The sequence below is a fragment of the Staurois parvus genome, unplaced genomic scaffold (assembly GCF_062004578.1).
Source record: "Staurois parvus isolate SC_StPar_1 unplaced genomic scaffold, SC_StPar_1.0 ptg000274l, whole genome shotgun sequence".
Lineage (NCBI taxonomy): Eukaryota > Metazoa > Chordata > Amphibia > Anura > Ranidae > Staurois > Staurois parvus.
The window spans coordinates 1,212,034-1,238,267 of NW_028318070.1; the positions used below are offsets into that span (position 1 = coordinate 1,212,034).

At 41.9% G+C, this 26,234-nt stretch overlaps 1 protein-coding gene and 1 long non-coding RNA gene across 2 annotated transcripts in view; both read right to left on the reverse strand.

Annotated features, from left to right (window-relative positions):
• Positions 1 to 9,838: 9,838 nt before the first annotated feature.
• On the reverse strand, positions 9,839 to 12,669 carry LOC149459110 (uncharacterized). The gene is made up of 2 exons (XR_016313344.1): positions 10,945 to 12,669; positions 9,839 to 10,784 (listed from the first exon to the last, which is right to left on the reverse strand). It is a non-coding gene; the product is annotated as an uncharacterized LOC149459110 (long non-coding RNA).
• A 2,429-nt stretch (positions 12,670 to 15,098) lies between these two features.
• LOC149459111 (uncharacterized protein CXorf65-like) overlaps positions 15,099 to 26,234 on the reverse strand; it is a 29,721-nt gene continuing 18,585 nt past the window's right edge. Inside the window, exons 5-6 of the mRNA XM_089681624.1 lie at positions 15,659 to 15,760; positions 15,099 to 15,578 (exon numbers count right to left, since the gene is read on the reverse strand). Of these exons, the coding sequence (XP_089537750.1) occupies positions 15,529 to 15,578; positions 15,659 to 15,760 (152 nt within the window). The 3' untranslated portion in view covers positions 15,099 to 15,528. The remainder of the gene's footprint in view (positions 15,579 to 15,658; positions 15,761 to 26,234) is intronic.

A 26,234-nucleotide genomic window follows, 5' to 3' on the forward strand; every position in this document is an offset into this window, starting at 1 on the left:
CTATGGGGGTGATTAGGACATTGCTATGGTGTATGGCAGTGTTATTGTGAGCACAGGTGCTGCATATTTTCTTAGGGCTACACTGGGACAATCAGGGACACCAAGGCAGTGATCAGGGACACTAGGGTGGCTAGCTCTGCAGTCTGTGAATGTACATGCAGCCTGACAGGCTGGTGTACACTCACAGGCTGCAGGAGTGTGAGAGCAGATAGAACCAATGCTTGCTTTCACTTTCTATTGTTTACTATGTGCTTGCTGTGATTGGTCACAGAAATCACATGGTTAAACACCCAAATACAGCGGATCAAATAACCACTGTGTCTAGGTGATCACATGGTGACACATGGATTGCTGGGCTCCTCAGTGCGTGCTCTGTGAGCCACGCAGGAGCCGCCAATGCGGGCTGACATACAGATACATTGGCCCTGCATCGGCACTGTTTCCCAATGTCTGCTGATTATAGGCAATGGTTAGATGGGAGGCGGTAAAACAGATTAACTATGGTACTGCTCAAAGCAAAAGGTCTACTGCCAACTGAGGTTTAAAGATGTCTGCATGCAGTGTCTCTAGAGTGATGACAGAAAGAGGTTGGCAATCAACCGTTCACCAATCCTATGGATATCATGGCCTCCTAGGAACAGGAATAGTTCTTGGCTGTTTGCAGGGATGTGCAGAGTTAACACCTCCAAGATCCTCTGCTGTCAGAAGAACTGGATCCACTCTGCTAACAAGAAGTGATGTAGCAGTTCCAGTACTGAGCACTAGGGGGAAAAGGATTAATCATAGTCTCATCTGTAAATGTGCCTGTAAGGCACGGGTGTCAAACTGGTGGCCCTCCAGCTGTTGCCAAACTACAAGTCCCATTAGGCACTGCAAAATTGACAGTTTCAAGCATGACTCCCAAAGGCAGAGGCATGATGGGAATTGTAGTTTCGCAACAGCTGGAGGGCCGTCAGTTTGACACCCCTGCTGTAAGGCATAATGATATAATCTAGCTACATCTTCCTAGCACTTAAAATCTTTGGTCCCCAAAAAGGTAGTGGAGCCCACTATAATATTAATGTTCACATTTTTCCTTTCATATTAAGTAATTAACTGTAAACGAGAAATCAACCATAACTCATATTCACAAGTAATTCACAAAAATCAGGGTTCATTTGCAACCATTTGCATAACTCATCAGTTAGAGTGAGATTACTTTGTTGGCAAGCCAGTGAGATGGCAGTGGCCCACCCAGTAGTTTCAGAGGGCAAGTGAAGGTCACCTTCTACCCAATGAATGTTAGTAGGATCTGGCATTTTACTTGAACGCTGAGTAGTGGGTAAAAGTTCAGCAGAGTTTTCTCCCAGTGTATCGTGTGTCAGTCTCTTGAGTGAGTTAATATTCTGCCTTTGTCTGGAATGCATAGAATCTTCAGGCATAAGCTCACGAGTTGAATCAGAAGCACTTGTGTTGAGGGAAATCAGCAGCACAAAAGGTACGCTCTAACTTCAAAGATGCAGGCTTGTGGACTGCTGCACTGATGCCTTGACAGGACTCAGCCTCCCGTGTCTCCAGCCCACAATCAGGACAAACAACAAATGAATTGGGCTCAAACTCAAAATCATTATCAGCTTCAGGCCTTGTCAATCAGGCCATCATCACTAGGGTCAGCCTGACTCTCAATTCCTCTTCTGAAGTGTGGACTGGCTGTTTTGGCTTGAACTTTGATAATGTCCATGGGTGTGGGGGAGATGGCCACTCCTGGCTCAGAGGCTACTCCTGTTTCCTCAACCGAGAGAGAGGTGGCACTATTTTCCTACAACCACAACCAATCAGGCGCCAACTCTTCTCCATCACTCTCATCCTCTTACTCTGTTTGAATGTTAGTTTGACATTGCCAGCGTGATCTAGGCCTAAGGTTTTGTGGTTCGATTGGTTAGTCAGGAGACTGAGGTATTTGGATGCCATCGAAAATGGGCAGCAAGTGATTTCAGTGCCACATTTTCAGCAGGCCTGTTTTCCCTTTAGGGCAGATTTGAAAAACTGGCAGCCCGGGAAGTTGCTTACAGATGATAAATGGTTAGGATCGTTAGCTTGTGTTTCCTGGGTACTCCAAGTTTCTCAACAGCACACAATCCCTCGGCTGAAGGTATTGTACTTTCATCTTGAGGTCAAGGTTCTTTTTATTTCTATGCTCTCATGTGCTTGTTGTCTCTCTTACCTTCTCATAGGCTTGCTTTAACATTTTCCATAGTCGGTCAATATACCCCTTGTATGAAGACAGGGATATGTGATCTGTGGAGGTACCAAGGTACCGAAAACAAGATTGGCAGGCTGTTGAGCTTCTCTCCCAAACATTAATCTGTAGGGAGAATACCCTGTGGTATCATTAGTCGTGCTATTGTAGGCATGAACTACAGCTGAACTATGATTTCCCCAATGCTGTTTCGTCTTTGAAGGCAAACTTCCTAGCATATTCAACAGAGTGCGGTTGAACTGTTCAGGTTGAAGACCTCCCTGTGGATGATAACAGGAATAGCTTATGAACAAGTCCTTACCTTGGTCGGAATGTATTCATTGGGGCAGACCATGAACAAAAATCTTTTCCACCAGTGCTTGGTGGGGAAGGCTTGAGCATATCGAGTAAAGTGGTTGGTTAACACCAGAACACTGCTTCTCCCCTTGATCTATATTTCAGCTGTATGCATAAAGTGTGTTGATCTAACAAGTTTTAATCTTTTTTAATAAAACTTATTTACATTTTATATGCGTGTATGTTGCCTGTAAAGTCCCATTACTTAGGTGGGGAAAACTTTTTGGTCTACTTGTCAGATCTATGACAATGAACCATTTCACCCGACAGACATTGAAGGACATCTTTGATTTGAGCAGTGGTATACTGATTAGGAATGGTTCTGTTGTTCAGAGTTCTGTAGTCAATATACAGCAGGATCCCATTTTTCTTCCTCACTACTACTATTGGAGAAGTGTAAGGGCTCCTGGATTCTCAAATGACTCCAGACTTCTTAAGCTCAGCAAGTTTTTCTCTGAGTTCATCTAGGTCACTTAAAGGTATTTGCCTTGCTCTCTCCCTAAAATAATTGTCTTCCTGCAGCCGAATCCTATGCTGAGCATTTTTAGCACATCCTACATCAGTCATTCTTGGAAAACATCTTTTCCCATCTTGAAAACTGATTCTTGATTCTCTTCTCCCACTTAGGACATAGTGGGGTGTGCAAGGAAGGATACTCCCCTTCACCAAATCGGTAGGTGTTATCGGAGTAGCCAAACTCACTTGTCAAATCAACATTCAGGACATTAACCTGAAAGGAGAGTCGGTAACATTCCAGAGACTAACTGGCACCTTCTCTCCATTCTGGGACAGGGCTCTTGTGGGCATTATTTTAGAGACCAGCTCCACTCCTATCTTGACATGAATCAGTCTCCAAGACAATGAAGGGTCTTGGCTAATCCCCAGTTTACTTGACTGTGGCCTTCATACAGACTATTTTGCCAGGTTGCAGCACTCTTTCCCTGGATCCTAGCCTCCACAATCTAACCACTCCTTCTGTTAGGGCTTCCTGCTTTCGAACCACCCGTCAAAAGGTTGGTGCAATTGAGGGTGTATTGCCTTGAGTGTGAGGTCTTCATTATCAGCTAGCAGGATAAGCAACCTTCTCACTGGGTAGCGTTGGTTCACATTAACAGAGTTTTGACGCATCCCTGGAGGTCGGGAACATACAACTGCTAATGTATCAAAAATCTCTATGTTCCCAAGGGACCAAAAGTAATTGTAACTGGAACGTAGCCATCATATGGCAATTTTTCAAAGCCAATACCCCAGATTTCCAACTCTTCCAAGTTCCACAAAGGAATATGTTTCAGATATTTGTCATAAAAGTTTCTGTATAGCAGGGTCACTTGGGTCCCAGTGTCTAGCAGTGCCTTAGTGTACACTCCCTTCGCCTAAATTGACACTATAGGAGAGGATCCTACAAGCTTCTTGGGGAAAATCAACTGGCATTACATGCTTGGCTTGACTCTTTGTTCTCCTGGCTAGTTGTTGGAATGATCTGACAGTGACTTTAGATTGAGGTGGTGCATTGACTTTCTGCACATTTACCCCTGACTCTGGTGGCTTTCAATTGGACTTTGCTGAGGATTCCGATGAGCTTCTAGGAGATTTTTTCCTACATGCTTGGATTTCAGACATTTCTGTCTTTTGGAGCACTGACTTTTCTCAGAGCTCTCAGTTAGCTTCTTCACTAAGGCCCCCTGAGGTTTCTGCCCTTTCTTAGCAAGAAGAAGCTTCTGTATTGCCCTTAGCATTTCAGCCATTAGGTCTGGCTCAATTTTGTTTTCCTGGAGCACTGAGCCCTAAAATATCCAGGTTCTCCACACCAGAAGCACTTCCACTCTTCATAAACTAAAGCATGGGCTCCCCTCTGATCCTGAAAAGATGATATGATGGTATCCGCTGTCTTCTACTGGCAATAGTGGGGCCCATAAGCATTAGTGAATACTGGTAATTCAATGAAGTAAACAGATAAGCCGTGGTACTGCTCAAAGCAAAGGTTTTCTGGTGACTGAGTTGTAAAGGTATCCGCATGTAGTGTTTCTAGAGTGATGACAGAAAGAGGTTCGACATCCGCTCACTCACCAATCCCATGGATATCATGGCCTCCTAAGAACAAGAGTTCTTGCCCAGGTGCTAGGCTGTTTGCAGGGATGTGCAGAGTTACTGCCTGACAGCCTGTCAGTGCGGCGAGCAGACATGTCTGTGTAAATACCAGACAGTGACAGTCCCAATGCAGAGAAGCTGGTGCGATTCCAGCGTGGCGATTGGTGTCACCACTGTGCTGAACTGATGTACAGAGTCCTGCCGCATTAGGCTAGCAATCTGTCTCTGGAGATCATGGGGCCCCCTGAGTCCCCACCCACACTCAAGCCACACCCACACAAAGCCCCACCTACATATTGCACTTCCTGCGTTTGTCACAGAATTTCTCTATACAATGTTCAAAATAAATGTTTATTATAGAAAATAAAGAAAAAAAACTGACATGAAAGAAAGAGCAACAATGAAGGCTTTAATGAATGAACACACTTATTGGGATTTTCTTTACCAAAAACAAGTAGCAGAATACATTTTGGCCTAAATTTATGAAAACATTTTATTTTTATTGAATAGGTTTTATGGCAGAAAGTAGAATTTTCAGTAAATAGAGTCCACCTGTGTGTAATTTAATCTCACTATAAATACAGCAGTTCTGTGAAGCCCTCAGAGCTTTGTTAGAGAACATTAGTGAACAAACAGCATCATAAAGGCCAAGGAACACACCAGACAGGCCAGGGATAAAGTTGTGGAGAAATTTAAAGCAGAGTTACGTTATAAGAATATCCCAAGCTTTGAACATCTCTTCTCATTGTTTTTATCTGTATTGCGCCAGCATAGTGCACTTTAACTTAACTATTATTGGTATACATTATGTCAGTATTTTTTCTTATATGCTATGAGAATTGATCTGCACCAGAGGCACGGAGCATCTCCAGATGAAGACAACTCCTGTGACCCAGGGATAATAGGGTTAAAAGCGCATTTGACCGAAATATAGTAGGTCATATATACAGTTGTGGCCAAAATTATTCAACCCCCAATGCTGTAAAGGGGTTTAGGGACTATAGTGTACATTTGGAATTGTATTCAGAATCAAATCCTACAAGGACGTTGTAACTACCCAAATGCAACTAAAATGACATCAATTGTTTATGTAATACAGTAGTAAATGGTTCTTATGTGGTTTCTTCATTGCCACAATTATTCAACCCCTTAAAGACTACCACTCTGAAGAACAGAGGTTCATACAGGTGCTTTCCATCAGGTATTGAAAACACCTGTGGATGTCACCGAGCAGCAATCAAGCATAATAAGCACCAATTAGGCAGCTTTAAAATGACTGTGATACTCAGCTCCTTCTAGACATTTACTGGTGTGGTTACAAACATGGTGAAGGCAAGAGAATGGTCCAGGAAGACAAGAGAAGAGGTGATTTCTCTTCACAGGAAGGGCAATGGCTATAAGAAGATTGCAAAGATGTTAAACATACCAAGAGACACCTTAGGAAGCATCATTCGCAAATTCAAGGCAAAGGGCACTGTTGAAACGCTACCTGGTCGTGGCAGAAAGAAGATGCTGACTTCGACTGCTGTGCGCTACCTGAAGCGTAGAGTGGAGAGAAGTCCCCGTGTGACTGCTGAGGAACTGAGAAAAGATTTGTCAGATGTGGGTACAGAAGTTTCAGCCCAGACAATAAGACGCACACTGCGTAATGAAGGCCTCCGTGCCAGAACTCCCAGGCGTACCCCCTTGCTGTCTCCAAAGAATAAGAAGAGTCGACTGCAGTATGCCAAAAGCCATGTGGACAAACCACAAAAGTTGTGGGATAGTGTTCTGTGGACTGATGAAACAAAATTAGAACTGTTTGGGCCCATGGATCAACGCTATGTTTGGAGGAGGAAGAACAAGGCCTATGATGAAAAGAACACCTTGCCTACTGTGAAGCATGGTGGAGGGTCAATCATGCTTTGGGGCTGTTTTGCTTCTGCAGGTACAGGGAAGCTTCAGCGTGTGCAAGGTACCATGAATTCTCTTCAGTACCAGGAGATATTGGATGGAAACGTGATGCAGTCCGTCACACACCTGAGGCTTGGGAGACGTTGGACCTTTCAACAGGACAATGATCCCAAGCATACCTCCAAGTCCACTAGAGCATGGTTGCAGAGGAAAGGCTGGAACATTTTGGAGTGGCCATCGCAGTCACCAGACTTAAATCCGATTGAGAACCTCTGGTGGGACTTAAAGAAAGCAGTTGCAGTGCGCAAGCCTAAGAATGTGACTGAACTGGAGGCCTTTGCCCATGAAGAATGGGCGAAGATACCCGTAGATCGCTGCAAGACACTTGTGTCAAGCTATGCTTCACGTTTAAAAGCTGTTATAACTGTAAAAGGATGCTGTACTAAGTACTAAGATTGAATGTCACTTGGGGGTTGAATAAAACTGATAATGCTGTGAGCACAGAAAAGACATTTGTGGTTATTTCATTATAACTGTTATGTTATATTTGTCTGACCTACAAGTGCCTCTTTAATGTAAATGTAAGCAAGATGACTGAATGATCAAAAGCAATGTCAAACTGGCCAAAACACTCAATTTCAGTGGGGGTTGAATAATTTTGGCCACAACTGTACCAGGTGAGTGGCTGACAGTGACGGTATCACAAGGCGGTGATATTATCAGTTTTGGCTTCTTGCACACGGATGGGATGAATTCAAGCTATATGAAAGTATTTTAAAAAAGGACATTCATGTATGAGGACTTTTATTATTGTGAATGCAGAGGCATCCTGAGGTCACAGCGTTCACTTTAGTTTTGTATGAGGATTTTATTATTGTTTTACATGTAGCACGAATGCTGTATTGTATACTATATGTGGTGTGATCATATGGGGACTTAGCAGCAACATATTCCTATTGATTTATATCTGAATATTTCAAGTACGTTATTTGTTGGATTCAATATAAGTGATTGCACAAAGGTTCATTTATTTATCCACTAAGTGTACAGATATCTGTGTTATAGAACACTGATATCTTTACACTTAGTGTTATTTCCTAAATATAACACTGACATCTGTACATTGAGTGCCACTCAGAGTACAGATATCAGTGTGGACTCAGTGTGTATATAGAAATCAGAGCTTTTAGATATAGGGCCGGGATAGGGAATGGCACTCAGTGTACAGACAACAGTGTTATATATAGGGAATAGCAGTCAGTGTACAGATATTAGTGTTATATAACACTAATATCTGTACACTGACTGCTATTCCCTATATATGTGTTATATAACACTGATATCTGCACACAGACTATTCCCTATATATAACACTGACTATTCCCTATATAACACTGACATCTGTACACCGACTATTCCCTATATATAACACTGACATCTGTACACTGACTATTCCCTATATATAACACTGACATCTGTACACTGCCAATTCCCTATATATAACACTGACATCTGTACACTGACTCTGCTATTCCTTATATATAACACTGATGTCTGTACACTGCGTGCTAGTCCCTATATAAAACACTCATATTTGAGCACTGAGTGGCACTCAGTGTACAGATTTTAGTGTTATACATAGGGAAAGGCACTTTGTGTCTAGATATTAGTGTTATATACAGGGAATAACACTATGTGTACAAATATCAGTGTTCTATAACACTGATATCTGTACACTGAGTGCTATTCCCTATACAGAACACTGATATCTGTACACTAAGTGCCACTCAGTGTTCAGATATCAGTGTTTTGTATAGGGAATATAGAAATCAGGGTTATTAGGGTCAGGATAGATACTGGGCAGGATAGAACACAGTGTCACCTGGCTGGGGATTACGCACACACTCAAACAGTGACGGTCTGCCCAGCCCTCCAGCTCTCCGAGTTCAGCACCAGCGGCAGGGATGTGGACCCGCCCCTCTGCTGAATCCCCAAGCCTGCCTCAGTGCTGCCCCATCCAGCATCACTCAATAAACACGGGCGGCCAGTATTTTCTTCTTTTGCATTCTGGGCACATCCTTGGGATGGACTAAACCTCTCATGAGGCACTCTACTGACCCCGGGCCCTCGGGCATTGCCCGAGTGGTCAGTCCACCCCTGGTGTCAACCTCACCTTCCTCTGCACTTGCTTGTGCTAGTATTTGCCTCAGACAAATGCTGGAAGCCTGGGGACAAGTTGGGGCAAAGTACTACATGTGCTTTTTCCCATTGGTAATGGAGTACTGGTAAATAACCTGATACTTCTTCTTTAAGTACATGTATACAGCATGGTTGTGCAAACATTTAATATATATATATTATAAGTTACTTCTATTTTCTTAGCAGAATAGAACAAAGTTTTCTCAAAGATCCTCTCACACTTCTATTTCTGACATTTTGAGAAGGCAATGTTACATTTTTAGTTCCTCCTGTACAAATAGTTTTACCACTTCATTTTTCAGATATATCCTCAAATGACCCGTCCAGCACGTGGTCACAGTTCTAATTATCTAAGGAACAGATTTGACTATTCTAAATGCACTCATCTTTAGTCATAGACCAACCTATGAAAAATTATATGAATGTTGTCCTTAAGATATTATCGGTATTACCATTAATGGATTAACGTAAGCACCGCGTATAATCAGATCAGCAGAAGAAAATACAGAATTTCATAGGTGCCAATAAACACCTAAGGCGTAGAAGCAGAATAAACACGGCAAGCTCCTTGGGTAATAGTGTTAATGATAGCAAAACACGTGTCCTGAATTACATGCAAATCCGTTGTAACAATCTAAACCTGCCAAGTTAGGTTTGTGTGGTGTTTGTCTATACTTGCAGAACTCGATGCATGAACTTCGCTCCATATTGGGGTTGCATTAAAGTCTTCCTGTGCTAGGGCTATTGTTGTGTGCTGCTGGAGGACTCCGAGAGTCCGCAACGATTCCCAGACTGGACGAATAGAAACCAGCACACCGTGCCTTTAAAGGATGCCTGTGGGTACCATTGCTGTCTACTTTCTGAAAATGCTAGTTGCCTGTCCACCACTGCCTGCAATACTATTTGGGTTCTAGACTTAGAACATGCATGTATGTGGCAGGCGCACCCTTTGGTGCCTTGTGCGCTGTGGCATTAGAAAAATTATGCAATTGCTGTTTCTTTGTTTGATTAGACTGACTTTACTCTGTAATTCCGCCAATGCCGCTCTATGGATGCAGTAGGTTTAAAGAGCACACCGAATACTTTAGTTAACTTCTTTAATAACTTCAATCTTCTTCATATAACATGGCTTACAATGGCTTATTTCTTTCATATTACAATGGTTTTATTCGTATTACATTGGGTTGATTCGATAGCTTATCTCGATAGATTCGTTAGATTCGATTGGATTATGATTACTCTACAGTGACTTGATTCGTAAGTTCGTAAATTCGATAAGTTTGTAAATTCGATAAGTTCGGTGGAACTAAAGTAAACACATACAACATTTTTAGACACAGATCTACCTGCACTGTTAAACAATAGAGGAACACACAAGTGCATTAAATACTTATTTGGCCTTCTCTGCTTCCATAAAGCTTTTCTGATTAGAACTGTCTGTTTCCTCTTCTGTCTGGTGAGCATGTGTCTCTAGAAAATCCTAGCAGGGAGTTTTACACAGGCATAAATGTGAAACTGGCTGGGATTGGTTAAGGCTCTTGTACAGTGTGAGGCTGTCTGTGATTGGCTCATCTTTAACTAACTCTTAAAGGCATATTTTCCTTTTCTGCTTCTGCTAACACAATGAATATATAAATGTCATATAACAATCAAAGACATAAATTACAGCAATGATTCTGCTTTTGGCTTTAACATGTGCCCATATACACTGTATTGAGGTTATTGGCAGGTTTGGTATACACATATATGTGAACCATATTAACAACCTAGGACTGGTCTTAGCTGGCCAGCTACAATGTACGCAGCAAACGAAGTCAGAATTGATATATACGCAAGTCAGGGAGTCAGAAAACATGACAGCCAAGCACACAGATTTTGTTTTTAGGAGGAGGGACATTAATGGCTCAAACCTCATTATTGGCTGCACTGTGGTCAGTTCTAGGAAGGAAGACTCAAATTCCTCTGTCCTTTGTCAGATTGTGCAAGAGAAGTTGGTTCTCACTTCCTGGCAGTGTAGCAGATTGTTCGCCTGATGATGATAGAAGAAAAATAAAACTCAACAACAATTTTTTCAAACGTTTTGTTTCCTGAAAAACATTTTTGGATCATGTTAGACCCCTTTAAACTGCACACAGATCTAATTTCAGAATGGCAGTATCATGTAGGAATCTGGAGAAATGTGAAATTACCTTTTAATGACTATAATTAATGGCATGATGGTTCCGACATGTTACATGAGTTTAACAGGGATAAAATTGTTTTGCCTTCGCTGCCATTGTGCTCTTGCTGGGTATCACATGCGTCCCTGTGTCTTTAAGGAGGGGTAGGCTCCGTCCAGCCATGCCTGCCATTAATCTTCCATGCATATATGTGTTCCTAATATGGAGGCTATGCAAATTTAGAGTTAAGACAACAGTATATACAGAGGTCCTTTGGCGTGGGCACTGCGGTCTACGCATATATGTGCAAACAAAACCCTCTGCTTTTAATGTAAACGTAAATGACAGGGTCATTTGTACTCAAACACAGCAAATACTTTACTCCTGCGCTGGGGTTGGACTCAACAAAGGCTAGACTGACAATGTCAATGTTCTGGAATATTTACTGTTTGCTGCCCTCAACAGACTGGGGTAGTCCAAGTCACTAAATGCAAATGAAAAAACAAAAAGAGGGTGCACCGGCCTAGTGCATTATCATTTAAAAATATTTATTGAAAGAATAAAAAAGTAGGTATCATACTCACAATAGACATATAGACATAGGAATATCACAATGAACAAAAGTGTTCAATCCATATAGCATCTGAGTCCACAACGATGGAACCCTGGATGACCAACTTGCTGACGCGTTTCGAGGACTCACCCTCTTCCTCAGAGCCCTCATTTGTACTCAGTGTCCAGTATATCTTTCTGCAGTTTCCAACAATAGTCAGCCAACACTGATCGATTCCAGCTGCCCCAATACCGTATTTCCTTTCACCATGTTCATAACAGACTACACCTAGATTTTCAGGAAAGAAGCCCAAGTGTGAATGCAGAAAATGAATCTTCAGTGACATGTTGCTGTTCATGGTCTTGTATGCTGTAAGAAGTTTGTCAACCAGCTGAATGCGTTTGAGAATTTTCTTGGTAACTATAGAGTACCAATGACATCCTTGAATGATTTCCAAGTGAATTTTGATCTGTGGACCAACAAAACTGCTTTCATTGACCTTGGTGTCAGGTACAGTATTCTTGGAAACATCTTTGTTCTGACAACAAGTGGTTCACGTGCCATGTTTTTCTGTCAAGGAACTTTTGGAGTGGACATTTATTTTGAATGCAATAGGACTGTCTTGCACATCTGTCCCATTCGCATATGTAACAATAGTACTTGGTTTAGCCAAGCTGCAGTTTAAGCACCACAGGCACTTTTAGATCTCCACAGATATTCCAGTTGTACCTTGGTGTACTGGGTGCGCTTCAGCAACAGCTCAGTGTTTTAGTATGCTTCTTTCATGTGTGCAGCATAGCCAACAGGTATTGAGGGGTGCACATTGCCACTGTGTAACAAGGCAGCAAGGGTGCATTAAGGTAAAAAAAATATTTAGGCTTTAGAACCACTTTAATAAAGATAATGCAACCATATTGGAGACACATCTCCTGTGTACACAGCTGTAACTGAAATGGTGTGGTTGGATAAATTGTGCACTACATCCCAGAATATTAGGCAATGCAAAAAAACAAAACAAAACAAAAGATGGGACTTTCCAGATGCTACTCACTTGGAGGGGAAATAAACATAAGCAGAGAACAGCCTACCCTACTTAACTATGTGTACATAACCCTATACATTATAATAATAATTCAGTATCTCCCAGAAATGAGTACACCCCGCATATTTCTGTAAATATTTTATTTTATCTTTTCATGTGACAATACTGAAGAAATGACACTTTGCTTTGTGACATAGTGAGTGTACAGCTTTTATAACATGTAAATTTGCTCCCCTCAAAATAACTCAACACCGCCATTAATGTTAAACCGCTGCCAACAAAAGTGAGTGCACCCCTAAGTGAAAATGTCCAAATTGGGCCCAATTAGCCATTCTCCCTCTCCGGTTTCATGTGACTCGTTAGTGTTACAAGGTGTCAAGTGTGAATGGGGAGCAGGTGTGTTAAATTTGGTGTTATGGCTCTCACGCTCTCATACTGGTCACTGGGAGTTTAACATAGCACCTCATGGCAAAGAACTCTGAGGATCTAAAAAAAAAAAAAAAAGAATTTTTGCTCTACATAAAGATGGCTTAGGCTATAGGAAGATTGCCAAGACCTCGAAACTGAGCTGCAGCACGGTGACCAAGACCATACAGTGGTTTAACAGGACAGATTCTACTCAGAACAGGCCTCGCCATGGTCGACCAAAGAAGTTGAGTGCATGTGCTCAGCATCATATCCAGAGGTTGTCTTTGGGAAACAGATGTATGAGTGCTGCCAGCATTGCTACAGAGGTTGAAGGGGCGGGGGGTCAGCCTGTCAGTACTCAGACCATACGACGTACCCTGCATCAAATTGGTCTGCATGGCTGTCGTCCCAGAAGGAAGCCTCTTCTAAAGATGATGCACAAGAAAGCCCACAGTTTGCTGAAGACAAGCAGACTAAGCACATAGATTACTAGAACCATGGCCTGTGGTCTGATGAGACCAAGATACACTTATTTGGTGCAGATGGTGTCAAGAATGTGTGGCGGCAACCAGGTGAGGAGTACAAAGACAAGTGTGTCTTGCCTACAGTCAAGCATGGTGGTGGGAGTGTCATGGTCTGGGGCTGCATGAGTGCTGCTGGCACTGGGGAGCTACCGTTCATTGAGGGAAACATGAATGCCAACATCTACTGTGACATACTGAAGCAGAGCATGATCCCCTTTCTACAGAGACTGGGTCGAAGGGCAGTATTCAACATGATAATGACCCCAAATACACCTCCAAGACGACCACTTTCTTGCTAAAGAAGTGGAGGGTAAAGGCGATGGAGTGGCCAAGCATGTCTCCAGACCTAAACCTTACTGAACATCTGTGGGGCATCCTCAAACGGAAGGTGTAGGAGCACAAGGTCTCTAACATCCACCAGTTCCGTGATGTCGTCATGGAGGAGTGGAAGAGGACTCCAGTGGCAACCTGTGAAGCTCTGGTGAACTCTATGCCCAAGAGGGTTAAGTCAGTGCTTGAAAATAATGGTGGCCACACAAAAAATTTACACTTTGGGCCCAATTTGGACGTTTTCACTTAGGGGTGTACTCGCGGTTTAGACATTAATGTTTGTGTGTTGAGTTATTTTGAGGGGACAGCAAATTTCCCTGTCATACAAGCTGTACAATCACTATATTATAGCAAAGTGTCATTTCTTCAGTGTTGTCACATGAAAAGATATATTAAAATATTTACAAAAATGTGAGGGGTGTACTCACTTCTGTGAGAAACTGTACATAGTGCTCTGCCCTAGGCTGGATACATTTTGTTTTTGGCTCTGCTCTACTCAGTTGAGCAGCAACTTATTTTTCAGGTCTGATCAGGTCTATCCCTAAAACTAGGGGTTGATTGTTGCAGCCTGCCTCTGGAAGAAGCTTCTAGAAACAGAACAGTAGGATCAATCTTAGGGCTATGAATATTTATTTGACCTCATCCAGTCCCTGGGAGTGGGCACCCAGAAGGTGTAGCTGGGGAGAAGATAAATGTTTGGGAGGGTCTGTTCAGCTTTCTCTCCCTTGGTGCCTCTACCCCTCTGGGAGGCAGCCTTTGTTACTGAAAACCTTAGCATGTGCTGGAGGAACCAGACTTAAATATATTTTCTGGAGGACACTACCTTATGAAGTTGTGTTGAAGAAGGAACCCTCTTACTGAAGAGTGTCGCAGAGAAGCTGGTTGGGAACTGTCCCTGGACATTGTGAGTAGGACCTTGTCTCCAGGAGTGCCAGAGCTTTGAATGAGGGTTAGATGCCAGACAATGCTACAAGGACTGTGATAGCTCTTTTAGAGTCTCAGACTAACTGGCTGTCCCCTCTGCCTCCAGAAATACTTAAGGCTGCTGCCGAAGGACTTTGCTTGAGAATCTGTCTTCTTAATTCCTGTGTGTGTTTTGGAGTATCATGCACCCTCATTCCTCTACTTGCCTGTGTTCAAGTACTGCAATAAATCTTCAAAAAGACACCTCTAGACTGAGCCTGAAACTTGTCAGTGTGCTGTAGAGCTGGTACCTGGGCTGACAAATTCTGAACAGGTAAGTAAGAGGTATTTCCAGCAGCTCCCTTCATGACTGAGCACTACAAACATATGAAAAACGCAGTCAAAATAATTTTCATGGTAAATATAAGAGGTAAGGTGTGCTTCATTTATGTTAAAATGACATACATATATGACTACAATTGACCCCACTGATTACAGAGCTGTAACAATCAAGTTATGGAGAAATGTGAACTCTCATGTACCTTCAGCATTCAGTTCTTTTATATTAACGCCACTGAGCTCCCAAAGCAATTCTGACAATGTGTACATCAAGCTTTCATAATTCAAATTCATATTACTGAAACTGTAGCAATGATTTCAGAGCAGAAGCCTGTGGGTTCACCTGGATCCAGGTGCAGAAAGGAAAAATGTATATGATGATATAGAAAGGATAAAAAGCAATGGGATCATTTTTTCCCCCTGAAACTCTCAGGGTTGGGATGGTGCTATAGGTTGGTATTGAGAACTCAATGCCACTTCATGGTCTGACAGAGGTTTATCAGGTTCATGCTTTCTCATGGCTTTATTGACCGTTTTCGTATAGGTGTGCTCTGTTTTGCTGTCACTGTTGAAAAGCAAAATTATAATAATAAATCATCTAACATAGACATCCATAAAACTGTTAAACAAAACTAAGCTTCTTACCATCCGGAGGCGTGGAAATCACTACTGTGCTTTTTCGACTGGACTTTTTGGATCTCGGCTTGCGACTCGAGTCCTTGGATTCTCCCCAGTTTCCTAATTTTGCTAATGAGAAAGAAATATATTATTTACTCATTATCATCAGCAGTGGTAAATTCCTTTTGTACCCAAAGACTAGAGCTATATGAACTATCAAATCACACTACTAAAAATTTGGAATGCTCCTAGGGAATATTATTATTCCCCTTCCTTATCAATAGAATGGTGCTCCTTTGTGCTGGTGAAATCATGTATATACATCAAGTCTTGTATTGGTGCTTTTAATTTTTCTCAGTGTTATTTTGTTGTATCTTACATATGGAAGATGAACTTTCTCTAAAGTGCATCAAAAGTGCAGCACAATCAGGGTTTTTGTCATACACAATTCACTAAAGAATGTGAAATTACTTTATATAGCATAAATTGGCTTTTATCATAAAGCAAAACTACACTGCATCTGAGCACCACTAACTGCAAATGCTATTTAGTTTGTTTTTAATGTTCAAAGCAAACTCTCCCATCCATCCATGTCTCTATGCTTTATTTTGCTGAGAAATCACTTTAAAACACCCCAGTAACATTTCTGTTGATGGCCATCTTGAGTAAGGCAGATGGCAGATGTAGCATTTACTTTCTAGAATCCATCTGCCCTTAGCTCAGGTATGCAGACAGGAGGGTGAGCTTAGCCAAGAAAACACATCCTCCCCTCCTGAAAACTCCTGGGATGTATGACATAAATTTGGCCTAGGCACAACAACAGGTCAAGGCTCAAGAGAACTTAGAGAGCAGCATGAAGCACTGCACAGCTGAAACTAGCATCAAGTGGAGTGAAAGGCCATCCATGACAAATTCACAGGCCACTGTGTTGAGGAACAGGGGATAACAGCCCTACATGATTAGGTCACAAACAGGATGCATTACAAATGGAATACAAGTGAGGTGGAACCAACTATGGATACTCATAGACCACTGCAGAGCAGCAAGGTTAATGGCCATGCATGACTAGGTCACCACAGGTCACTGTACAAACAGAACAGAGAGATATTACCAACAAGGGTAACTGCACAAATCACCAAGGAACAGCAAGGGTAACGGCCATGTATGACTAGGTCACCATAGGCTCCTGTACAAAAAATACATAAACTCAGACATTATCCACAAGGGTTAATCACAAACCATTACTGAGCAGGAGGGGTTATTGACAGTACATGACTAGATCACCATAGGACATTTACCAAGAAACAGTGAGATATTACCAACAAGGTAACAGACCCAGTTCAGTACCACTGGGTCACCAATACCACTGTATAAACAGCATACAGTGAAACATTACCAACAAGGGATACTCATAGACCACTACAATACAGGAAGGTCAATGGCTGTGCATAGCAAAGTCACTATAGGCTGTCCTACCAATAGGATCTGGTGAGAAATTATCCACAAGGGTTACTCATCAACCCTCTGAAGAATAGAAGGGGTTAAAAGCTGTGTGTGACTATTACAGTACACAGCAAGACACAGCCATCCAGGGATACTCACAAGCCACTGCATGGCAGGAGGGGTTAAAAGCTGTCTGTTGACTATGTACAACAGTGTTGCAGCTCCTTTCAATAACTCCTATGGAAAAAATGGAAAACACATTACAGGGGCGGTGTTTGGTTTCTGGGACACAGAGACAAGCCCTGAGATACTTACTGATAGTGGCTCAGGCATGCAACAGCAGCCCTCAGAAGGGAATGCTGGATGGTCTTTGCCCTCCTAGTGAGCATCCTCCTAAGGGGTCTTTGTAAGGATTGTGCGCAATAGAGACATGGAACCTGTACGCGGCAGCCATTTTTGTTTTTTCATAAGCAATGATCTTCATAATAACTCATTCAAGCCATCACACATGACATGTAAGGCCTAGGAATGCAGGATGTGCCATAAAATGTCTATTCCACAACTTAACAATTCCACATACAATCTATAAAATTCAACATGAACAGGACACATTAGTATTAGGAATATATCTGAATGGGGAATATCATACCGAACAAATCAAGGTCATACATGACTATGTTCGCACATACGAAAAGGGAGAAAGCAGTCTCCTGTCTCCTGGGTGACAAAGGTAAGATGTGTTATGTATCCCTGGGTTCGAAATACAATTCTGAAGATTAATCTGCAAGTTGCTAGAATACCACCTGCACATACTGTAAGTCATTAATATTAGTAGGAAACTGAAGTTGGGGCTTGGTCATAAATTTGGTGACCTCCTAGCACTCATTCCTTAAACTAGATTATTGGTCAGTTGGTCTCTGGCGACACTCCTGTGATATCCTAGAAAAGGGACTGACCGGATCTAGTATGAGCTCTCGTTTAGCATCAACCAAGAAACATCTTACCGGACTTGAGAGCAAAGGCAACATTTTTGCATGGACAATTGGACACTTGCTAAAACCAAGGACTTTGCAAGTATTCTGCCTTCTTAACGCCTTTTTTTTTATTTCTCTGTTGCATTATTGTTTTCTTTATTTATGTATAACATCCCTTTCTGTAACTATTTTAATTGCACCATATGACCTTTTCATTAATAAACCCTATTTTGAAAAGTGTTAAAATTATTTGTAAGGCTTTTAATGCAAACTAAAGAATCCCTGTCTCTTGAAGAGTGCTACTGTATATAATAATCCTCTGAATATACTTGTCTATGGTGACAGTGTGTGTTACAGACATTTACTGTTCACATTTGTTCTTGCTAACATTGTGAAGGGTTGATACTCTCAAAGCTATCTGGTAGCAGTTTGGAGTTTGTCACAGGGTAAAATAATTACGCAATTAACCCTTCAATCGCTCTCAGGCTGCAGGCACATAGATTGTGGTCCTGTGAGTTGGAAAATCTTTGTGCAGGGTGCAGCTAAGAGTGGCATTGCTATGCAAGTGGCAGCGCAGTGTGAGATTGGCTGGTCCTTTGTCATGAGTTGGTGAGAATGGCAGGGGTCGGGTACCGTGTTCGTCACAGTCTTCAGAGACAGGGCTCCATCAGTGCATGGACCCCAGCCCTAGACCTGTATAGCACCCTGCATCTAACTCAGATGTGATGCACCACATGCCAAGGTGAGCACCCATGCAGGATCCAGTGCCCGCAGCAACATTACAGGCTGGCCCCTCATAATTTTCCAGGCAGGATCAAGGTACAGTCACCCAAGTTTCATCTGAGAAGTCAACTGATACAGTGAGCTGCAGGTGGGAGCAACAATGGCTATGGAGCAACTAGAGCTTGATAGAAGAAACTTGAATAAAAAATTCCACCAAAAAGTGATACGTTTGTCTTAAGTAGAGAGATGTTCATTATCCAAGTACACTAGACAAAAACAGAGGCTATCTGGGAGTGGTAGGGGGTTATAGAGGCAACGTCCCTGCACCTTTTTATTGCCAGTGTCCAATCACGTGCCTATAACCCAGGGTTAAGACCAAGTCCCATGTTCTGTACTGTACGATTAAAGCAGTTGTGAGCATACAATGTTATGGGCACTTTCTAATATAAAGTTATAATTATGCAGGCACCATAACTGCTTTTACTTAGTTTCAGACCTTTTTAACAAGGTTAAAAGATTTTATCACATGACCATGCATCCCTTCTTCCTGATAGTGTGAAGTGGGGTTACAGGACACGGTGCAGACATACAATGTGCCTGTTTTCCATAGACTGTTCAACCTGAGGCAAGATACAGGCTGTTATTGAGCAGGGGACGTGCAAGTGATAGGCTATGATTGGGAGGAGGCGTTTGGTGTGTGCAAGATGCAGGCTGTGATTGATCATGAATGGGGGGCACCATTGCTGAACAGACTACTGAATAAACACATGCTGTGTGTCTTCACAGTGTTCTGTAGCTCTGAAAGGCCAGCCAAAGAATGAAAACTGACCACACCAAAGCAAATCCTCTTGCTTTCTGTGGTCAGTTTAGAACAAGAAAGAAAGGTGACTTGCAGGATCAACTGAGTACTTCTGAGGAAAGAAGTACAGTATATTAAAATGATACAGACAATAATTTCTAAAATACACATATATGAACAAACACATAGAAAAAATAAATATTTAGGGTAACATACACTTAAGAAAGATGTGTGTGAGCAAAAATAGCAGAAACACAATAAAAGTGCAGTTGTTACCATGGAGCTAGAAGGAAACATTAAATAATAGGTTAGGGTTTAATATTTATGTCTGTGGGCAGGGCTTTAATGAATAACCCCTTGTGTCTGTGGACAGAAAAGAAAAAACATGGCCTGCTGGCAGTCTCCTAGAACAAGGTTGAACATCCACTCCACGACAGATGATGATGGATGGATAATAACACCGCTGCATCTTTGAGATCTCAGAAGCTGTCCCCAGGGGGTTCATTGGGGGTGGAAGGATAATCTACTGGGTTGGATTTTTCTATACAATTTCTTTAAATTACCTTGTGATTAGATGTCACTAGATTAGTCAACATAGTATGTACAGAACACAGGAACTCTTCAGAAACATAACTTCACAAGAAGTGAAAAAAAAAACAGGCAACAGGTAATAAATCTATGTTAGGGGAGTGGTTCCACCATGACCTGGTAAATATTAAGGATTACTATGAGGCTCCCGCTGCTATTCATGACATACTGATCCAATAAGGGAAGTTATGGCTACTCAACTACTGACATGCTTGAAAATCAACCACCTTTGCTCAAATGTAAATGCATGTCTAAACCCGGCAAAGTAACCTTCTCAGAGGATCAGGAGTGATTGCAAGCCGCATCTAATATTGCAGTGAGGTAAATGGCTGCTCCAGATGTTTCTTCCTCCTGGAGGTCAGCAGACACAGCACTGACCCCAGGCCCGAGGTAGATGATTGCAGTGCTCAAACAAGACTCAGATGTTGGTATCTGATGCCGATTATGCTGCAAGTGATTGGAACATAAGAAAACATTCCCCTGGTCTTTACAGACGTAAATCAACCTAGAATTGTTCATCAGTGGAGTTGAAAATTATTTATTGGAATGCTTTATATATTGGACCTATATTCTTAATACGGCATATTTTAGACTTAAGATATCATAAGAACTTAAAGTTCACCAAACAAAAGGAAAAAACTGGCTAGAACTCAAGCACAGAATATTTTTCAAAAGACATTTCACTTTCTCATCTGTACCTAAATTACCTAAGCTGCCTGATATTTGAGCAACTCACTATCTGTCAGAGTAAAACAAGAGTCTATATTGTTCCACAAAAATCACCTGTTTACACTTGAGTCCTTGTCTGACCCATATGGTTGATTTGTAGTTATTGGAGGACTAAACAATGGTCAGTGATATATCTTCATTAACCTACAGTATACACCTTCAGCTTCTAACAGACATTGCATTAGGATACTGCAGTGGATGTTCACAGGTTTGAATTAAATGTGTGAATATTTGGCATTGGGTTTAACCAATCTCTACTTTTGAAGTTTACAGTCTCCTCACCTAGCGATTCAAACTGGGTGATAATGTTCTTTATACAGCAGAATTGTACAAGTCAAGCAGCTGGATCTTTTGGGCAGCTTTTAGCAATACCAACTGTGTTACCATATTTTTATACAGTCAGCTTTTAAGCAGTGGGGTTCTTGAGCACTCATTGTCTAATGTCTATTATCCAGCAACAGGGAGATATAAGATGTGCATCCTTTAGGTTATGCTGCAAAATATTGCTTATGCTGATAAATAAGATTGCACCTGATATGCATGAACACAGGGCCATGTGTTTGTCTTTATGAGCATATCATAATTTTTTGTGTTTTGTGGGTGTTTTTAGAAAGGTTTTTTCCTATACTAATTAAACATATATCTCTTTTGTATAGTTGTATACTGACTTTATGAGATACTGTATACATATGCCAATTTGGGGAGTGCCTTCTTGTTCTAAATTCTGAGGCATGACGTACTCATAGGTTAATGGTGACACACCTAATAAGGGATTATTTAAATTTTTTTGATTATACAATTTATTTACAAGTTTGTTTTTTTATTGTGACTGTAAGCAGTTATCTCAGGCTATAAATATATTGAAGTTTGTAGTAGGCATACTATTGCTGCTATATGTATGCCATTGCTGATATAATCATTTGGATTTGTGAGTGATTGCAAAAGCTGGAATAGCTAAACTCAATCTGGAAAAGTTATTGATAGTAGTAAAGAAACAAAAAAATCACAAGATTAAAGATTATTTTGTAAACATTTTAAAATATATATATATACACACACACACACACACACGTCCAAAACCTGGAGGTGTGTGTGTGTGTGTATATATATATATATATATATATATATATAAAATCTACTGAACGTGGTTTTTGTTGACAAAGTTTATGAGTTCAGATATTTCCTTATATTCAGCAAAATTCCAGTAAAATAAAACTGCTTCATTTATACAGGCATGCACAAATACAGTATAGAGCAGTGGTTCTCAAGCTTCCTAATGCCGTGACCCTTTAATACAGTTCCTCATGTTGTGGTGACCCCCAACCATAAAATTATTTACCCAGTAATTATAAGTCATGAAGTGTCGTTTACCTCCAATACTGCTGCTTTCAGCACAGTAGCTGCTTTTAACAGAGTAGCTGCTTTCAACACAGCAGCTGCTCTTTACACAGTAGCTGCTCTTTACACATCAGAAATATGTGTTTTCCGATGGCCTTAGGCGACCCCTGTGAAAGGGTCGTTCGACCCCCAAAGGGGTCGCGACCCACAGGTTGAGAACCACTGGTATAGAGACATCAAAGAAGAAACCTTGACCTTGATTCATAAGGGTCAAGGGTTTAAATAAAAACAAATCACAATTTTTCATATACTGTATGTAACAAGAACATGATGATCTTAATATGTGAATAATATGAAACCAAATTGCAAACACAAGAGTTTCAAAGTAAAAGTAGCACACGTTGACACAGTGAATTATTTGAACAATTGATCAATTAATTTATTGGAGTTATAGAGAATTTGAATAGAGAACTACTTGGAAAAAAAAGACAGATTTAAAAAAAGGGATGGCTTTTGCTTCAGGCAAGGCTTGTTGCTGGGAGAAAAGAAAATAGGAATTTTGACTAAAGCAGGCCATACAGGGATCGAAATTTGGCTGGTTCAGCAGGGGCCAGTCGAATTTTGATCCATGTAAGGGGACTGTGGTTGAACAGAAGTCGATTGGTAGACCGTCCTGTTGGAAAAAATTAGCAGAATCAACGCTGAAGGCTATAGTCTGCAGTGCTGATCAGTGTGATCTGATGGCAGGGTATTCTTCCCACTGTCAGAATACAAAGAGACAGCAAGGAGAATTCCTGGTTGAGCAAAAAAAAAAAACTCATCGAAGGTCAGCTTTTACTTGTAAACTCCTTATCTTTGGATACAGTACAGGACAGAAAATGTATGTTTAAAGAGCATGCATTATATGCAACCTACCTTCAAGTGTTCGGGCACTGGCAAAATGCTTGCTAAGGATGACCCTAGAGCGAACCTATATGACCCTTTCCACTTCCCGAGACTCCATGTATATGGAGCCTTGTTAACCTCCAGCATACTACGCTGTCCCCAGCACATCTTCCTTGGCAGCACTGGGGCTAAAATCCAGTTACCAATGCAGTTAATCAGCTCCTTTCTTGTCTTCCTGCTGTACTGTCCTCTCAATGGTGGGGAGAGAAAAGGAAGTGCCTAGGCTATGCAACTCTAGTGCCTTAAAGCACTTGCCAACCAGGAAGCTCTGAGTTGGGGGTTGAGTGTGTGGTACCCCATATCCCCCTTTTATCTACCCTCCTGGACATGCTGGGGACAGTATGAAACGCTGGAGGTGATCAGTGAAATCTGTGGCAGATAGAGAGCTGTTGAGAGACCACTTGGAAAGAATGAACAACCCATATAGATATAGAAAGTAAGATGTGGGATACAGAGGTAAGCAGGTATGGGAGGAGGCTGAACTCTACACACTGTGTTTAGCACACCCCTAAACCCTGCACTATGCATGCGGCGCACCCCCAAACTCTGCACTATGTACGTAGCGCACCCCTACACTCTGTGTAACCCACTCCTATTCCCAACCCCCCCCCCCCCCCCCAAACTCTGCACTTTCTACATAATGAACTCCAGGTATTTAATGCCCCTTTAGGACCCTCCCACTGTTAGTGAAATGTGACCACGCCGGCTATTTGATGCAGTTTGGAGAGTGTGGGGTTTTGGGGGGGGGGGTCATGGTTGAGTTCCTGCACCAATTTTCTGAGAAAAAAATCCCTGGCTGTGGATATACAGTAGCTGTCTCCACACATAGACCTAGATGCATTCTGTACTGTGCATAAACTTGTGTATCACAAAAAGGCTTCTACGTATCTTACCCCTGCACATGTTTTCCATAATGAAAATAGATTAGGAGAGGATTGCTTATAAAGAGAGTACAATTATATAAACCTTTTGTCACCTAATTGTGACATTAGTCACTAGGATCCCAGATTTCCTCCTCATCTACCATGACGAAACTCTCCCACCAAGCTTCTCTCTGTTGGTTCTAGATTAAAGAGTTTACTGCTTTACAGCTGCCAAGTTTGTACTGTGAGCCTGTTGTTACAAATGTGGCTCTCGAATGATGTTACTCAGTAAAATGTAAAATCTACTATGAGTGCACGTTAATGACATGCACCCAATTTTGGGAAACTTTCGAATTGGTGGACACATAATGAAATACAACACCTAGTGTGTGACATAAAATGTACAGATTTGAGTAGATAAAAATGTGACCTGTAGCAATATGTAATCCTAAATGTAGTTTCAGTCCTTGTCATTGTGGAAATGAGGTGTTCAGAGACAGATGCTCATCAATTAGCATCTGAAAAGACTAGCTTCCTCTGGAAGTGGCACCTGGGTGCTAATAAGATTTTGTCACCTTCTGGGAAAACCTGGAAGGAAACGGCTGGAGACAGGTTGGCTTCATGACACCAGGGGGGCTCAGATCTGTCTCCCTGACATTGGGAGCTCTAAAAGAATATACATACATCAAAGGAGTATGTTTCATCCCTCATAAAAGCTAAAATATTAGTTGCAGAGAGATAAAAATACTTTCTTCTGATGAGGCACTCTGTGGGTCACATCGACATATAAAAAACATATTTGTGGATTAGGTAGAATGCCAGGAAAATGCAGGAAATGGTTAGGTGGCGTTGGATTGCGACACCCGAACAGTGATTGGTACTGTTGCGATCGGACTGATGCGCGGGTGTCGGAAATCCAATCCCCGACTTGGTGATTCAAGCCGATCTTGGTCCGATTGACCTTGGGCAGTTCGACACCCAGAACATCCTGTGGGCAGGTACAGGAACACCCCCCAGGGTCAATTGGCAGAAGACTAATGTCCCGCCTACGTCCATATCCCCATAAATTGAGGATACGGACATTTGGGCATGGTGATTCGTATGGAGCCGGTTCTATTTGACTGACGGATAGCTGACGCTCTGACTTGCTCCAGTCGCAGGGTAAATCTTGGTAAGTTTTATTCTGTTTTATTCCCTTTTATTTTATAGTGAATAGACATTTGTGTGTCTTCTTGTATTTTTTGTATTTCTGTAACTTTTTATACTTTGTTTATATTTTATGCACTACCCAGTTTCGGGATATTAAATCTTAAAATTAATAAGTGACTTCTATGTATTTAAGCACGTTGTCAGGGCCTGGACTTGAACCTGGGACTTCTACTGTGTCAGGCAGTAACTCTACTCACTGAGCTACCTGGGATGCTGGACAACACTTTGCCTCATCTATTGGATAATCCTGCCTTGTGCCTTGTTTGCTCTTGAACCTTGAACTCCTTGCTCCTCCCATGAACTTCCTATATAAGCCATGTCCTTGGACTTCCTCCTTGCCAGATTATTGTGCCTTTCCAGCCAATATCCTGCTGCTGTCTACACCTCCGCTACTGACCTTTGGCTTGTTCCTGACCACGATTGATCTGCTACCATTTGTGACCGACCCTTGGCTTGTGACCGACTCTGCTTTCGTCTGATCCCTAACCTGTTGATCCGCTATTGGTTCCCAGTCTGCTCATTCCCTGGTGGGGTGATCCTGAGATCTGCGACCTGGTATTAACACGCAGCCCAATCCATCTCCACCATTAGGAGCTCTGGTAAATACCAGTTAATACTTAGACCCCGCACCTCAGGTGAGCCTGCGTCATTCCCAGGGGGATCCGCTGGTGTACCTATCCTGCTGGTTCCAGGTAAGCCTTTTACTGCTATAGCAACTGGTCTCTGAACCTGACCTTACACCGTGACAGAATAATCTGGCCCACACATGGAGGCCGCTATAGCAAATGCCATGGCTCCTGTCAGGCAGCAAATTTCAGAGCTACAAGAGTTTGGTGTTACCTACCAAAAGAAATTTGCTGAACTGCAAAGTGTAGTAGAGGGGCAACAGGAAGACATCCATGCTCTGCAGACACGATTGCTGGACATGTGCTCCCGCGATGTTGCTAATACACGCATGCCTCTGCCACTTAAGTTCAATGGAGACCGCCGCC